The following is an 18,099-nucleotide window of genomic DNA, read 5'->3' as shown; positions in this document are numbered from 1 at the left end:
AACTCTAGTTTGGCTTGGCTACAGTATCATACCTTCCTATTAGACTGTAAGATCAGATCGGGGTGAGGAAAGGGTACCAACCATCTAATATCTAATAGATTCCAGCTGGAAAACTGCAGAAAACTCCTTATTTGGGGTGCTTGTGAGTATGCATAATAAGTTGTTCATCATAGCATAATGGAAAGAATGTGGACTTTTCAATCAGGACAGATCTGGACTTGAATCCTAGTACTACCATTTATTAGCTAGGGGACATCAAGCATGTTACGTCACTTTTCTTTGGGCCTTTTTTTAACATGTAGGAAAATGAGCAATTTGCTTCAAAAAGTGGTTTCTGAAGATTAAATGACAAACATATATAACTTTGCCTAGCACAGTACCTGTCACATAGATACTCAGTGCAAGTTTGCTATTATCATCTTACATTTGTGTAGCACTTTCTATTTTAAGAAGCCTCCTCCCATACTTTCTCATTCTCTTTCTCTCTCTCTCTGTGTCTTTCTCTACACACACATATACACACATATATGCATATACATACATATATACACACACATCTATATTAGACATTGATAACCTAAGACTCAGGTTCAACTGTTCAACTTGGCACTTATCTTTAGGCACTGACTGTTCACCTTAGAATTAAGTTTCCATGCTTCCCAACCTTCCTGGAGCCAGACTCTGTAGATTCCTTTCCTGGACTTTAATCAGCAAGTGCTAAGCAGATAAGAGAGGTGCTTAAATTCTAATAGGCTGTTTACTTTGCATTTCTTAGCACAGGACGAGTTTTCCTGAGTGACTTAGAGGAATGTCTTTGATTTGGAGTCATTTGTACTTTTTGTTCAATATTTGGAGACCATGAAACTGTCACTTCCCAACCCCTAAGAGTGTGCCTGTGAGTCTGGCTCAGCTCAGAGGTACAGTGGGAGAAGAGATAAGGCCATTTAAAGGTACTTTGCTATTCTACTGTATTTGTGAAAAACAGTTATTTTTCAAAAATGGTGTTCTAATTGTAGATTGTATGAATTCTTCGTTTTGTCAACAGTTGTATCCCCAGCACTTAGAACAGTACCTGGCAAACAGCAGGAACTGTGAATATTTGTTGAATGGATGGGATACTTAAACCACCTAAAGCCAATTGTATTCTCTCAATATAATCTAGTGAGAGTGGGGTAGGGAGTAGCTGGGGCAAATTTGGGAAAGTTGTTATAATTGTAGTCTTCCAAGTCCTGTCTCGGGTTGCTTTTCCCAGAGCCAAGTTTGGATCCCCAAAGTGCCTGACTCTCATGGGCTCAGATCCTGAAATCTGTTCCCTATTCTGACCTGGAAATGCATTTTATGGGCACAGTCAATAAATTGGCTAGTTCAAATAGAAAACATAAGTGTGATAGACAAATATGACAGTTTAGTAAGGAAAAAGAACCCTAGGCCAAGAGTCAGGTATCCTGATTGTGTGACCTTGGATAAGCCATTATGCCTCTCTGGGCTTCAGTTTCCTCCTCTGTTAAATAAAGGTAAATGGCCGCTCTATCTGCCACACATAGTTGTTGGAGGATGTAAGAACCTATAGACACTCAATGCCAAAGATTCTCTTGAAGCCTTACTCTTGCCCAAAACTGAATCTGCAATTTTAATATGATCCCAATGTGGTATATAGCAATGGGTCCGTGCAGCCTATTTCTCGGCTACTTGGTGGCCTGAGTGGTGAGGCTGACACACATTGCAGGAGATAGATGCACATGACATTCTGAAAGCAACAAGGTTTTCTATTTTTGAATGAAAAATTCCCCTTCATGAAGTGAGAGCCTCCCCATATGCTCAGCCACCCATGAGTAGCCAAAGACCTTATTGCAAGAAAACGAATATTCTCTGTTAATGTTGTGCCATCTTGCTCCCTTACAGCAAGAAGAATTTTTATCTCCTTATCATTGCTTCATTGATTTCTGCAGATATTTCTATGCCAACCATCAAACCCAGACCATTTCTGCCTTTAAAACCCTGCTTAAAATTTATTTCTGCAGTCTTTAATCCATTAACAAAGATTTGCTAAGCACCTATAGGTCATGCTAAAGAACTGATCATTTTGTTTCCTAGAGTACATGGGGCCAGAAAAGTAAGGTAAATGAGTGACAAGGACAATAATGGAATCTAGAAGAGGTGGAGATGCCTGTGGGAACGTGATTGCTCCTGCTTTTCTCAAGGGAGCACTTCTAGCTGCCTGTATGGGAATGTGAATCCAGTGTTACCAGGTTTTCTGATTTTTTAATAGAGAAGCAGGAAATATAGATTTTTTAATGTGAAAGCTCCTGATTTCTAAATGCTGGCAATTAATTTTTTAACTCAAAGTTGTAGGCAACATTTCACCAAACACATATCTGTTTGCTGGATATAGTCGTGGGCTATCATTTTGAGACCTGTTCTGTAGAGGATGAGGTACTTATGCACTCACAGAAGGTAACTGAAGTAACACTTGAAAACACTTTTTTTTCTCCAAAATGCTTTAAAAATCACCACATACACCCCTCACTGAATTGTCCCATTCTAATATTTCTACTGCATACAAAGCCATGTATTTTTCCTCTGGGGAACCAAATGCAACTTGTAAGGCCTTCTGAGGATAATGGTGCAACAGCTTTTCTCAGTCAGCTGTTAAAAGCCTGATAGAACGTGGTAAGCTGAGACTAGTAAGATCCCTGAGCACCACCACCACTACCAAGAGAGAGCTATTTGTTCCGTTTTCACTTTAGAGGGAGAAGGGGCAGCCTCTTTGAACTGTGTATGCAAGCAAATCAATACAGCCAGTGATGACACGGGTAAAACACAATGTTATAGCTGTTAACGTTCAAACTACCCATTTTACAGTTGAAAAAACTAAGGTCTCAAAAAGCACAGCGACTTGCTCAGGGTGACCCGGCAAACCAGTGGCAGGGGCAGGTCGACTAACTCCTAGTCCAGCATTCTTTCTAATAGTCTTGAGTTATGGAAATTAAGGTAAATCAGCCTGGCAGTTCCCCTAGCATCTAGAAGCCTCAGACTGAACAAGCAGTACTTGAGATTAGCTGTTAAATGACATTTGTAAATTTCTTATCTGCATGATGACAGTATTCTTTGCAAATCTGATATTTCATGTGTAAGAGCCAATGAGAGGATAGAAAGACGTTTCTGAAGCATGGAGGCCGGCCACAGAGTGTCTGGAAGAAAAGTTGGCTGTGGCTAATAAATTTAAGGTTTTTAACCTCTGTGCTCTCTGGACTGACCTCTCACCGTATGCGTTGTTTGTTTCGTTGTTTCTCTTCTTTTGTATTCCCCTTATTTTTCTTCTTTCCCACCAGCCTAGGTCTTAGGCCTACCCTGTTCCAGTCAAGGAAACTGCTAATTATTCAGAACATGGGACTGGGAGTGCATAGTGGCCAAGAAGCATACATATTCCTCCTGCTATGGTCATTTAGCTCTTTATTATCTCAGACCAGTGACTCTTGTCAGTGGTAACTCAACTAATCCTTTCCATCCTTCATTTCAGGGTCTATTGTTCGGATGTTTGCCACTCTTTTTTGTTGTTTTGCTCTGAACCCTTTTCTGATTGGTGCAGCTGCTGAAGATGCTGTGGTTGCAGCAGTGTACATCTGGAACATTTGGCTGACTTGTTGAACCTTCCCCAGGGACTACTCCAGGGAGAGGAGGGGAGGGGTGGAGAGCCCAGAACAGTTGCCTGCAAATAGAGATGCCAATATTGTCTGGCCATTCTGTGGACCATCCTTGTAAAAATCCACCTCATTCTGGCCCTCAGTTTGCCCACTTGCTCATGTTGATGGTACATGTTATGCGCTCAGAAGTCCAGCTATGGCAGGAGACGAGAAAGCATACTGGCTGAGGAGTCTCTCGTATAGCACTTTCTACATTGGAAAGGGATAGATACATAGTTGTTGAATTAACATATCAAGAACCCCCGGGGGACTGCTTTACCCTGGGGCAACATCGGTTCGGTTCCACCTGCCACAGGTGGTTTCTTCATCACTTAGATTAAGACCCCAGACTCACGCCAGGAGTGAGGCTGTCCCAGTCCTACCCCATTCTCACTCTGGCTCTCTGGCTCCTGAGTCTCCTTTACTTTTGGCGCGCCAATGGATTGCAAACACAGCAGGCATGGTCTCATTCCAAACCCAGAACTGTTTTAATTAGTTTAACGTCTGTTAACCGCTTTGAAGATTGAAAGCAACAGATAAGTACTGGATGAGGTTATTAGCAACTGCAGTTAATTGCAAACATTTCTATTAATACTAGCTTCTGCCTCCTTTTCTTTGCTTTGCAAGGTTCCCAAATTCTTCTCGGCCTCCCCCGTCCTTTCCTCCCCTTCCCCGTACTGGCGCTAAAAGGTTAAATTGAGGCGGAGTCCAGGCACGAACGACAGCGGCAATCACCAACTGAAACGGGGCAAGCGGCAAGAGCTGGGTGGGGCCACCAGGCAGAGGCAAAGCCACACGCCCCCAGGACCCGCCCCGCGGCCGAAGGCCCGGGGTGGAACGCCTGGGGGCGGGGCGCCCAGGCTTGGCGGGCCCGGTGGTTGGGCGCCCCGGCAGCCGCTTGAGGGATGGGGCGGGGTCGGCCCGGGCCTCCTCCCTCATTCCCTCGGCGGGCAGAGCCGCCCGTCTCCCGCCCCTCCTCCTCCCTTTCCCACCCCTCGGAGTGGAGCTGCACATGCGGCTGCTCCCTGCTCTGTCCCGCCCAGCCTCGGTCGCGCAGGAACGGGTCCCTGCAGCCCCCAGCCCATGGCAGGACAGTAGCCGCCTGTCAGGGGTCGTGAACGGCTGAGGCAGACGCGGCAGCTCTCGGGCCTCAGAGAGTGGGCGTCTCCGGAGGCCATGGGCTACCCCGAGGTGGAGCGCAGGGAGCCTCTGCCCGCGGCAGCGCCACGGGAGCGGGGGAGCCAGGGCTGTGGCTGTCGCGGGGCCCCGGCGCGGGCAGGCGAAGGGAACAGCTGCCGGCTCTTCCTGGGCTTCTTTGGCCTCTCGCTGGCCCTCCACCTGCTGACGTTGTGCTGCTACTTAGAGTTGCGCTCAGAGTTGCGGCGGGAACGGGGAGCCGAGTCCCGCCTTGGCGGCCCCAGCACCCCTGGCACCTCTGGCACCCTGAGCAGCCCCGGTGGCCTCGACCCTGACGGTCCCATCGCCCGCCACTTCGGGCAGCCGTCACTTCAGCAGCAACCGCTAGAACCGGGAGAAACCACAAACCCTCCAGACTCTCAGGACTTGCACCAGGTGAGTCACCTAGGAGGGGCGGCGGCGGGGGAGGCCCCGTCCCATCACGGGGAGGGTGGGGGCCCTCCCCCACCGGGCCCTGGAGAGGACTTGGCCAGCTCGAGCCAAGTTGGAGGACAGGACCAGGGAAGGAGTGGGTGAGCAGGAGAGGGGTTGCCCCGGGGCAGGTTGTCCGCGGTCCCTGGCTCAGCTTCCCCAGACTCCCTTAGGACCCCTGATCGTGGGAGCTCCGGCCTGCGCCCGCCGCCCCGGCTACAAGCTGCCTCGGGAAAAATTGGCGGCGCTCCCAGCCGGGCCGCGGCGCTGGGGTGCCGGCGCTGCCCCTCTGGCGGACTAACGGCGGCTGCTTGGCCCCTCTGCTCCGGGTGAGATCCTTTGCCCGCGGTGCTTGTTTTGTCGTGTCCAGAGCTGATGCCAGCACTAGCAGATTCTCCCTTGGAGCTGGAGCTGTAAACAGCTGTAATAACTGCTCCACTCCCGTTGAAACAACTTTTAATCGTATTTTCATCGCGGATCCTTGTGCACTGGCCAGGACGTAGGCTTGTTCACACTTACCTGCAATTTGAGACTGGTTGTCCTCGGTGTTCTAGTGAGGATCAGCGCCCCTGAGGAATTCTGGTAGAAATATGCCGTCTTGCTAGACAACTTCTGAAGAGCAATTTTAAAAATCCGAAAGGGAAATAAAACTCACCCTTTGCATGCCGGTTAACACTCTTTTGGGGCAGTGGGATGGAGACGTAGAGTGTGAAGTGTCTTCACTGCTGCTGCTTTGAGAACAAGAAACTACTGATGGAATAATTACTCAAGAGTAATCTCTCAAGGACAGGTTTTTTTTTTTTTGCAATCTTTATGATGTTTTTGCAATCTTTATGATGTTTATGCTCTTGTTAGCAAACTATTAGCTTTCATATTTGTTTTCTACTTTTTTTTGCTCTTTATTCAAATAGTTTAGTGCACTTAAAGTAAGGATACTCTTGACCTCCATATTTTGTCTTATGTAAGACTTAAGAGAAGCATCCAAAAATCCTTTTGAGATGGTTAAAAAATAATAGTAAATGTGTTCTTCTTGGGAAAGAGGTCAAGTTGTGCAAATAAGTTCCTTGAGGTGAGGGACCCAGGTTTTCTACACTTACCTCATCCGGCATCATTGTCATACTATGTAAATATTTGTGCTAGTTTCACCACCCATCCTAAGCTGGTGTTACATTCATGATAATACTGTGATGTTAGGACAGATACGTTTTCTATAATGTGCATTATAAAGTTGCCCTGAGCCTTGAAATGTCTTGCTAGCACACTCCAACTCATATAACAGCTTATCAAAGAAGAGAATCAGTAGACATGCTTCTTACAGTTGAAACTTTAAACACTGTAGCTAAATGATAATTAACTAGGATTCTGGCTCCCTTTATCTGTCCACTGCCCACTAGAAATACTTAACATGTGAACATTGATACTCTGTGAGAAGATGAAGGAATTGAACTTCTTTAATCAAATGCAAGCCAAGGCTTTTTGGCATTCAGAATGGACAGACCTATGTTTATACACAGGAATAGCGGGACAACTGAACTCTAGGGCTTCTGTGGTGATGTAGGACTCTCACAGGTCTGTAATGGCATTTAGTTGCCTATTCTTTGCATAGCACTTCAAACAGTCTGTCTAGCATAACTAAAGCTCCCTATCTTCTGTCCTTTAGCCTTTCTGTTTTAATCTTTTTCAGCAGTAGAAGAAAGCATAATGGCTCTTTACTTTTGCTGACATCAATTGGAATCAGAGGTTTTTACAGTTGTGAGGGGCCATATGGGTCCATTTTGTTTGATCTCCTTGGTGAACACATAGATTCTGAGGAGAAGTGACTTGTCTGAGGTGAAACAGCATTGGTGAAAATTAGAATAGAATTTGGTCTCTTGACTTCCAGTTCAGTGCTCATTCTGCTATAGCATACTACCTCCCAGATCCTTTTTGGGGGGAGTGGGGTGGATCTCCATAGCAGAATTTTTACAAATTAGATGCCTCAGATCTGCATCACTTTCGTCTACTCCACCTATATTTTGGCCAGACTAAGTTTAACCATGTAGTCATTCTTCCTGAACTTCACTTTCAGGAGAATTGGAATATGCTTTGAAGGAATTTTAGCCCAGATTCAACCTAAGTTTATCTTGAGGATATTGGTTTTCGGAAAGAGAGAGAGACAGAGAGAGACAGAGAGAGAGAAGCTGATTGGTTATTAGAGTTAAATTGATATTGCTACATTTTGGGTAAAATTTCTAGTGCCCTGGTGCACCCTCTGCTGGCTTTGTAGGGACATTTAATTGCAGTATCTGCTGACAGTCAAGATTCTAAGTTGTGCTGACAGATTATGATTCATAAATAAGGAAGTAAATAGCCTTGTAGGATTTGGCCACGTAGGTCATACTTTTATATTTTAGTTTTCCTACACAGACAATTGCTGTTACAGCAACTCTTAGGTGGAGAGGAAGACAGATAAAAATAACACATCCTTCATTGAGTAGAACATTAAGGTTTCTCACCAGCTTATATGCAAGTAGTGAAGGCAAACTGATGAGAATAAATTACAGGAAGATCTCAGGAGACCAAGTGGGCAGAACAGTCAGAAGTACTTTATTGTACAACGTCATTCAAACCTCTCCAAGTTTATGGTATGATGGGTTCAGTTATGACTCAAGAAAGGGATCTAGAAATCACTGAAGATATATGTATGCCATACCTCAATTAAAAAACCTTTAAAACCGGATATTTAGAAGGAAATTAGGGCAGCCAGGGTACATGCCAGAGAGATCAGCAAAGTTCTCTAAGGGAATTGTTATCGAAAAGCCTCCCCAGTGGGGATATAGTTGCTGATGATAAAAAGTGAGACGGTCATTCGGACCTGGAATCATAACTGTTTCCTTCAGCTGGAGTAGCCGAGTACCTGTTGATTGATCTTGATATTCACTGGAGATGGTCCCAAGAGAAACATCTCATCAGTCTCTGAGTTAGACAACACACACTATGATTGCTAGAGTAAATAAAATAAAAATCACTGTTGACCATTTTGTGAAGAAGTTGGCCCAGTTGTGATTGTAGTCCTCAAAGGCAAGAATATGGTGGGCATCATTAGGAAGGGTGTTGAAAATGATGACAAAATAAAACCCTTATCTTTTTCATTTGAAAGACCAAAAGTAGATTTATATCCAGAAACCCAATTTAATTAATCAAAAGGATGGAGAGATTTTCTAGTTGTTGTTGTTGTTTTTTTTCAGTCTAAAGAAATGGAGGTTGAGGGAGGCATATAATCAAAGTCTGGTAAACCATTAGAGAGATGACTAAGATTAATATGTTGGTATAATTTAACTATCTAGTTCAATAACTAGAAAGTGTGCTATAGGCGGACACTATGTGAAGTATTAGATATCTTTTAATGCCTGAAAGATTATTTTGAGAAGGAGGCAAATAAGAATAGTATCTCATTCAAATGATTGCCACAAGAGATCATCTAAACTGAAACTCTAAAGTTTAGAAAGTATTTAGAACAATATGCATGGGTAGTTTAATAAGGGTTTTTTTGGGGTGATTGTTGGAGATATTTGGAATATATTCCTAATTACTTGAGGTGATGTCACAGAAGTCAACCTTAAGTTTTCACAAAACATCTCTTGGTTTAACTAGATAGAACATTAGTGTATTCAGAGTTGACATTATTTATTAAGGCTGGTTGATCAAGAAAATAACTAGGAATCATTATATCCGAGATTTTTTTAGGGGAGTGGGATCCAGATAAAATAGTTTTCTATAGATTTAAACCTAGACTTTTCAATGTAACATTCAAGGCTTTTGATCAACTGACTCCATTATACCTATCCCATTTTCTCTCTCAACTCTATGCTTGCAACCCACCCACCATATCCTGTCTTGGGATCATTCTGAGTTACAATGGTTGTTTTCTTTAATAAATCTTATGTCTTTCTTTATAGCAAACTCCTCAGAAATCTGCCTTCTTTTTAGTCTTTTTCCATAATACCTGACACAGTGCTTGTTATAGTTAGATTACTTAAACACTTGTTCAGTTGAATATTATTTTGGGCCTTTGGAGATGTTTATGTAAAACAAAGACATTTTCTCTTTATGTAACAGGCCTGTTTTCCTTCAGGTCTTGCTAACCCTGTGAATTGTCAGCTATGTGAAGGTGAGTAAATAGTTTCATTGGCAATGTTTCACTGGTTTCTAGAATCATTAGAAAGTGAAATGGAGGAGAGCCCTAACCATATTACCTCTAAGATGGTGCGAAAAGCTTTCTGTAATGTATCGTTTGATGTTTTGTTTTATTTGCTTTTAGTTCTCCTCTCTCTCAACTTGAAATCAGAGGACACTAAACAGCTACATGATAGCATACGGAACTCGGTAAAAGTAAATATATAGACATATACAGAATGCAGGATTACTGTAATGGTAGTAGATAAACCACTTTTACTTCTAGTATGAAAGTTAAATTACAAAAGTATCAAAAATATAACTAAAATATGTTAAAAGATGCATAATATGAATAGATGTCAAATATGACAAAAAAGAAAGTGTTTAGGGAAGAAGTTAGAATGTAGAGTTTTTGTATGCAATTAAACTTAAGTTGTTATCAGCTTAAAATAGACTGTTGCAAGGTATTTTATGTAAGCCTCAAGGTAACCACAAAAATACCTATAGAAGTACACAAAAGAAAAAGAGAAAGGAATCAAAGCATATCAATATAAAAAAAATCAATAAAACACAAAGTAAGACAGCAAGAGAGGGAATACAAATATAAGTATCTGAAGACTAACAAGAAAGAACTAACAAGGCGGCAATATTAAATCTTTCTCTATCAATTATTACTTTAAATGTAAATAGATAAAACTCTCCCAGTCGAAGAAATACTGTGGCTGAATTGAAGAAAGCAAGACCCAACTATATGCTTTCTACAAGAAACTCACTTTAGATTTAAGAAAACAGACAGATAAACTGAACATGAAAGAATAGAAAAAGATAGTCCATGCAAATGGTAACCAAGAAAGAGCGAGGATACCTATACTTATATCAGGCAAAAAATATCAGAAGAGACAAAGAAGGACATTATATAATGATAAAAAGAGTCAGTCTAACAGGATACAAGTTATATCCTCCTGTTAGACTGACTCTTTTTATCATTATATAATATTGACAGAACCAAAAGATAAATAGACAGCAGTAGAACAGCAGTAGGTGATTTCAGTATCCCACTTTCAATAATGGATAAACATCTAGACAAAACAGTAAGGAAACAGAAGACTTCAACAACAGTATAGAGCAGATGGATCTAACAAACATATACAGAACATTCCATCTAACAGCAGCAGAATACACATTCTTTGTAAGCATACATATCTTTCTCCAGAAAATATAAAATGTTAGGTCACAAAACAAATCTTAACAAATTTAAGAAGACTGAAATCATACCAGGTATCTTTTCTGAACACGATGGAATGAAACTAGAATCAATTGCAGAAGAAAAACTGGAAATTTTACAAATATTTGGAAATTAACACTCTTGAACAACCATTGAGTCAAAGAAGATTTCAAAAAGGAAATTAGAAAATACCTCAAGATGAAAACAAAAACACAACATACCAAAACTTATGGGTTGTGGCAAAAGCAGTATTTAGAGGGAAGTTAATAGCAATAAATGCCTACATTAAAAAAGAAGAAAGATCTAAAATAAACAACTTAACTCTACACTTCAAGGAGCTAGGTAAAGAAGAACAAACTAAATCCAAAGTTGGAAAAGAATAACAAAGATTAAAGCAGAAATAAACAGAAGGTAGAAAAATCAATGAAGCTAAGAATTGTTTTTTTGAAAAGATAAACAAAAGTGGCAAACAATTATAAATACAAGAAAGGTAGATGACAAATAAAATCAGAAGTGAAAGAAGAGACATTACACCTGATGGCACAGAAATAAAAAGGATAACAGACTACCATGAATAAATTATATTTCAACAAACTGGATAACCTAGAAGAAATGGTTAAATTCCTAGAAACATACAACCTACCAATACTAAATCATTAAGTATTAAAAGCCTGAACACACCTATAATTTGTATGGAGATCAAATCAGTAATCAAAAACCTCCCAACAAGGAAAAAACCAGGACCAGATGGCTCCACTGGTGAATTGTACCAAACATTTAAAGAAGAAATAATGCTAGCCTTTCTCAAACTCCTCCAAAAAAATTGAAGAGGAGAAACACTTCCAAACTCATTTGAGACCAGCATTACTTTGATAGCAAAGCAAGACAAAGAAACCAAAAGAAAATAAAACTACAGGTCAATATACCTGATGAATACAAATGCAAAAATCCTCAGCAAAATACTAGCAAACTAAATCCAACAGCACATTAATAGAATCATACCTCATGACAAAGTAGAATTTATTCCTGGGAAGCAAGGATGGTCTAAAATACAAAAATCACTTAATACGATACACTACATTAACAGAATAAAGAAGACAAATTACATAATCATCTAAATGCAGAAAAAGTATTTGACAAAATTTAACACTATTTCATGATAAAAACTCTCAATAAACTAGAAATAGAAGGAAAGTACCTCAACATAATAAAGGCCATATACGAAAATCCCATAGCTATCCTCATACTCAATGGTGAAAAACTGAAAGCTTTTCCTCTAACATAAGGAACAAGTAAAGGATGCCCACTCTCACCACTTCTATTCAACGAAGTACTGGAAGTCCAAGCTAGAAGAATTAGGCAAGAAAAAATAAAAGACGTCCAATCAGCAAAGAAAAATTAAAATTGTCCCTGTTTGCAGATGACATGAACTAATAAACAAATTCAGTAAATTTGCAGGATACCGAATCAACATACAAAAATTAGTTGCATTTCTATATACAAACAATGAACTATTTGAAATGGAATTAGGAAGACAATCCCATGTACAATAGCACCAAAAAGAATATAATACTTAGGAATAAACTTATCTTAGGAAGCAAAAGACATACTAAAAACACAAAGAAATGGAAAGACATTGAGTGTTCATTGATTGGAAGATTAAATACCGTTAAAATATCCATACTGCCCAAAGCAATCTACAAACTCAGTGAAATTGCTATCAAAATGCCAATGGCATTTTTCACAGAGATAGAGCAAACAATCCTAAAATTTGTAAGGAATCACAAAAGACTCCGAATATCCAAAAAAATCAAAAAAATAAGAACAAAACTGGAGGCATCATGCTTCCTGATATCGAGCTATATTACAAAGCTATAGTAATCAAAACAGTATGTTATTGGCATAAAGACAGACATATAGACAAAACAGAATAGCCCAGAAATGAATCCATGTATGTTCAGTCAAATGATCTTTGAAAAGGACGTCAAGAATACACAATGGAGAAAGTATAGTCTCTTCAACAAATAGTGTTGGGAAAACTGGATATTCACACACAAAAGAATGAATTTGGAACTTTTTCCACATAAATCAACTCAAAATGGATTGAAAACTTAAGACCTGGAGCTGTAAAATTCTAAGAAAACAGAGGAAAGCTTCATAATGTTGATTTCATCTTAGCAGTGATTTTTCTTGGGTGTGACACCAAAAGCACAGGCAACAAAAACAAAAATAAATGAGTGGGACTATATCAAATTACGAAGCTTCTGCACAGCAAAGGAGACAACAGAATGAAAATGCAGCCTACAGAATGAGAGAAAATATTTGTATATCATATATTTGAAAAGGGGTTAAGATCCAAAATATATAAGGAACTCTTACAACTCAATAGCAAAATAACTTAATTTAAAAATGTGCTAAGGACTTGAATAGACATTTCTCCAGAAAAGACATTTAAATGGTCAACATGTATATGAAAAATGTTCAACATTACTAATCAGGGAAATGCAAATCAAATCTATAATGAGATACTACCTTACACTTATCAGGATGGCTACTATCAAAAAAAGACAACGCATATTGGTGAGAAAATAGAAAAATTTGAACCCTTGTACACTGTTAGTGAACATGTAAAATGCTGCAGCTGCTATCAAAAACAGTATGGAGTTTCCTCAAAAAATTACAAATAGAGCTACCATATGATCCACTAATTCTACTTCTGGGTGTTTAGTGAAAAGAATTGAAATCAGGATCTCAGAGATATCTGTGTATTCTCATGTTCATTGCAGCATTATTCACAATGGCCAAAATGTGGAAAGACTCTAAATAACCATTGATACATAAATAAAGAAAATGTGGGATGTCAGAAACATAGCAGTGTGAGAGATGTCCCCAGATCTCTTCCCTTGAAACAACAATAAGCTGAACATCTAAAAAAACCCAAAACACCCAACCATCACACCAGCATGTCTGAGCATGGGATCTGTGCATAGGTCAGAACCTTGGGTGTCGTGGTGGACTGGGAGAAATAAAAAAAACTGCCTCTCGCAGCTGGTGGAGCTACCTGTAGGAGGAGGGGGAGGGGAGAAGGTGTGGCGACTTCTTTGAATAGTCCTTCCTGGGAGTGTTGTGAGCTCCACACGGCCGGCGGCAGTGCCCAGTCATCAGGGCAGAAAAACAACAGTTGATTTTTACCAGCCACAGTTGCAAAACGGAGGCCGAGCCGCAGTCCCCACCCCCCAACCCAGGGGGCCCCTCCCCCCATACCCTCTGAGATCGATCTCTGCGGAGCCCCAGGGGAATCTGAGCAAATGTTACCGAAACTGTCACTAACACCGAAAGGAACTGAGACTGAGGGTAGCGAGCGTGATTAAACATCTATAAGGAAAAAAAGACATTATTAAGATTTTATATAAAGCAGAAATCCAAGAGGCTTAGATGCCTCCTACTGGAAACCAAAAGAAAAACCTTCTTTGCAACAGACTTGGGACCATGATATAATAAATATTTCTGGAAAAAAAAGCAGAAAACATTTTCATTAATGCCCAGGTGGAACAATAGTCCGTTAAACACCATGAACAACCAAGGTGACAAGGCATCTCAGAAAAAAAAAGAGAAAAATCTCCAGAAAATAAGCTTACAGACATAGAAATATGTGACTTAAATGACAGAATTCAGGATGGTACTTCCAAAAAAACTCAGTGAGATCCGAAATGAATCATATCAACAATTTCTGGAATTGAAAAAACAACTAGATGAGCAGAATGAGTTCTTTAGCAAGAAGATTGAAACCCTCAAAAAGAACCGAATAGACCTTCTGGAGATAAAGAACACACTGCAAGAGTTGAAAAATGAAATAACAAGCTTGGGAAATAGAGTTGACCAAATGGAGGAAAGGATCAGTGATATCGAAGACAGAAATCAAGAAAGAAATCAGAAAGAAGAAGATAGAAAGCGAAGAATGAAAAATAATGAAAGAGAAATACAAGAACTAGCTGATATCAGGAGAGGAAACAATAATAATGGGAATTCTCAAAGGGGAGGAAAAGGAGCAGAGATTAGAAAGCATTTTCAGACAAATAGTGGACGAGAATTTCCCAAATCTAAGGAATGAACTGGAGCTTGAAATTTGGGAAGTCAGCAGAACACTCAATTATCTCAACCCAAAAAGGCCTTCACCAAGATACTTTGTATTGATGTTATCAAAAATCAACAACAAAGACAGAATTCTCAGGGCAGCCAGAAAGAAGAAAACAGTAACTTATAAAGGAAAACCCAACAGATTATCATGGGACTTCTCAGCACAAACCTTACAAGCCAGAAAGGAATGGAATCAAATATCCAAACTATTAAATGGAAGGAACTACCAGCCAAAAATAATATGTCTAGCTCAGCTCTCCTTTAGATATGAAGGAGAAATAATGACCTTTCCAGACATACGAAAATTGAGGGAATTCTCCACTATGAGGCCTGCATTATAGGAAATACTGGAAGGGGTCAGCTCACCTAAAACAAAATGACAAAAAAAAAACATAATTAGGAGTAAGGCGACTAGCAGGCGGATAAAAGCAGAGGAATGGGGCATCATAAGCCTGAAATAAGAGATTTGCTATAGCAAGATAGTAATGAACATTCTGCATACATAGAGACAAATTGAGAAAATAATGACTGAAAAGGGGAAGATTCAAAGATCACAAAGGGGAATGGAGATAAGGCATGCTCAGAAGAAAAGGGACGATTGTATATATAAAACTATCCTTTACATATTCGTAATGGTAACCACATGCCAAAGATTCAGAACTGAAGTATATAACATAAAACAAGAAGGACCAGAGTGGAAACCCACAAAAGCCAACCAAAATAAAGAAAACAGAAACACAGGGACAAGAAAGCAATGGAAACACCGAGCTACCAGAAAGCAAAAGAGAAAATGGCTATAAGAAGACTTCATATTTCAATAATCACCCTAAATGTAAATGGACTGAACTCACCAATAAAAGGCACAGAGTTGCAGATTGGATCAAAAAACAAAACCCAACCATATGCTGCCTCCAGGAGAAAGCTCAGTTCTAAAGACAAATATAGACTCAGAATGAAAGGGTGGAAAATGATATTTCAAGCACATGGCATTCAGAGAAAAGCGGGAGTAGCGGTACTAATATTAGATGAAATAGATTTCAAAATAAAAAATGTAAAGAAAGATACTGAGGGACACATCATAATGATAAAGGGAATCATGCACAAGAAGACATAACACTTATTAATATCTATGCTCCCAATCAGGGAGCCCCGTAATATATAAAGCAATTACTAACAGAACTAAAGGGAGAAACAGAGCAAAACACTACTATAGTAGGGGACCTAAATACCTCACTGTCAGATATGGACAGATCATCCAAACAGAAAATCAATAAGGAAATAACATCCTTAAATGACACATGAGACCAACTGGACATAATTGACATTTACAGAGCCTTTCATCCCAAAACACCTTATACATTCTTCTCTAGTGCACATGGAACATTCTCAAGGATTAACCATATGCTGGGACACAGAGATAGCCTCAACAAATATAAGAAGGTTGAAATCATACCAACCATATTCTCTGATCATAATGCTTTGAAACTACAGATCAACTGTAAAAAGAAAGCAGAAAGAACAAAAAATACATGGAGATTAAACATCATACTACTGAAGAATAACTGAAAAATACATGGAGATTAAACATCATACTACTGAGAAGAAATAAAAAGAGAGATCAAGAAATACATAGAAATGAATGATAATGATAGTACAACATATCAAAGCTTTTGGGACATGGCAAAAGCAGTCATAGGAGGAAAGTTCATATCATTACAGGCCTACCTCCAAACACAAGAACGAGCCCAAATAAACAACCTAGTGCTTCATCTTAAAAAAAAAAAAAAAAACTAGAAAAGAGTCTACAGCCATGCTACCCTGAACAAGCCCAATCCTGTCTGATCTCAGAAGCTAAGCAGGGTTGGGCCAGGTTAGTACTTGGATGGGAGACCACCTAGGAAGACCAAGTGCTATAGGCATAAAAAAAAATGAAAAATTAAAAAAAAATAAGGAATTGTAAGCTGACAAGGTCCTTGCAATCTGTGAAGTCAAACAAGGGTTGCCTCACCTAAAAACAATAAGTAAAATAAAATAAAATATAAAATAAAATAAAATAATAAAATAAATAAAATAAATAAAATAAAATAAAATAAATAAAATAAATAAATAAAATAAAATAAAATAACTAGAAAAGGAAGAATAAATGAGGCCTAAAGTCAGGAAAAGGAAAGAAATAATCAAAATTAGAGCAGAAATGAATGAAATTGAAAAGAAACAAAAAAAAATAGGAAAAGTAAATGCAACAAAGAGCTGGTTCTTTGAGAAGATTAATAAAACTGACAAACCTCTGGCTAGACTCACTAACAAAAAAGAGAAAGGACACAAATAAAATCAGGAATGAAAGGAGAAATTATGACAGACACTGAAGAAATACAAAGTATCATATAAGAATGCTATGAAAGTATATAACACCAAATTTAATAACCTGGAAGAAAGCACTAGTACTGAGAAAGATGTAACTTTCCTAGATTGAATCATGAAGAACTGGAAAATCTAAATAGATTGATTAGCAGTGCGGAAATTGAAACAATCATCAAAAACCTACCAAAAAGTAAAAGTCCAGGACCAGATGGCTTCACCAGTGAATTCTACCAAATATTCAAAAAGGATTTAATACTTATTCTCCTCAAACTCTTCCAAAAAATAGAAGAGGAGGCAATACTTCCCAACTCATTTTGTGAGGCCGGCCAATATTATCCTGATACCAAAACCTGGTAAAATACCACAAAAAAAAACAAAACAAAACAAAACAAAACTACAGACTAATATCTCTCATGAACACAGATGCAAAAATCTTAAGATACTAGTGAACCGAATACAGCAACATACTAAAAAACATTATATGACATGATCAAGTGGGCTTCGTCCCAGGGGCACAGGGATGGTTCAGCATACACAAATTGACTAATGTGATACACCACATAAACAAATTAAAAAATAAGAATCATATGATCAAATCAATAGTTGTAGAAAAAGCCTTTGACAAGATACAGCATCCATTTCTGATCAAAGCACTCAAGAAAATTGATATAGAAGGAAAGTACCATAACATAATAAAGGCCATATATGACAACCCCTCAGCCAACATTATGCTTAATGGTGAAAAACTAAAAAAATTTCCCTCTAAGATCAGGAACAAGGGAAGGCTGTCCACTATCGCCACTGTTATTTAATATAACATTGGTGGTCCTAGCAAGTGCAATCAGGCAAGAGAAAGATATAAAAGGCATCCAAACAGGAAATGAAGAAGTCAAATTGTCACTATTTGCGGGTGACATGATTCTCTATATA

The 18,099-nt window shown here is 39.3% G+C and overlaps 1 protein-coding gene and 1 pseudogene across 12 annotated transcripts in view; both read left to right on the top strand.

Moving 5' to 3' along the window:
- The first annotated feature begins 4,620 nt into the window (after positions 1–4,620).
- Positions 4,621–18,099, top strand: part of EDA (ectodysplasin A) — a 283,804-nt gene continuing 270,325 nt past the window's right edge. For all 12 annotated transcript variants that reach the window (XM_011371457.2, XM_011371456.2, XM_011371449.2 and 9 more), the window contains exon 1: positions 4,621–5,255. In XM_011371457.2, coding sequence (XP_011369759.1) covers positions 4,860–5,255 — 396 coding nt within the window. In that variant the 5' untranslated portion in view covers positions 4,621–4,859. The remainder of the gene's footprint in view (positions 5,256–18,099) is intronic.
- LOC111746492 lies at positions 16,609–16,727 on the top strand (annotated as a pseudogene).

Source organism: Pteropus vampyrus, unplaced genomic scaffold, assembly GCF_000151845.1.
Source record: "Pteropus vampyrus isolate Shadow unplaced genomic scaffold, Pvam_2.0 Scaffold191, whole genome shotgun sequence".
NCBI lineage: Eukaryota > Metazoa > Chordata > Mammalia > Chiroptera > Pteropodidae > Pteropus > Pteropus vampyrus.
The sequence above is the reverse complement of the archived record's forward strand: the minus strand, read 5'-3'. Positions and strand labels throughout refer to the sequence as shown.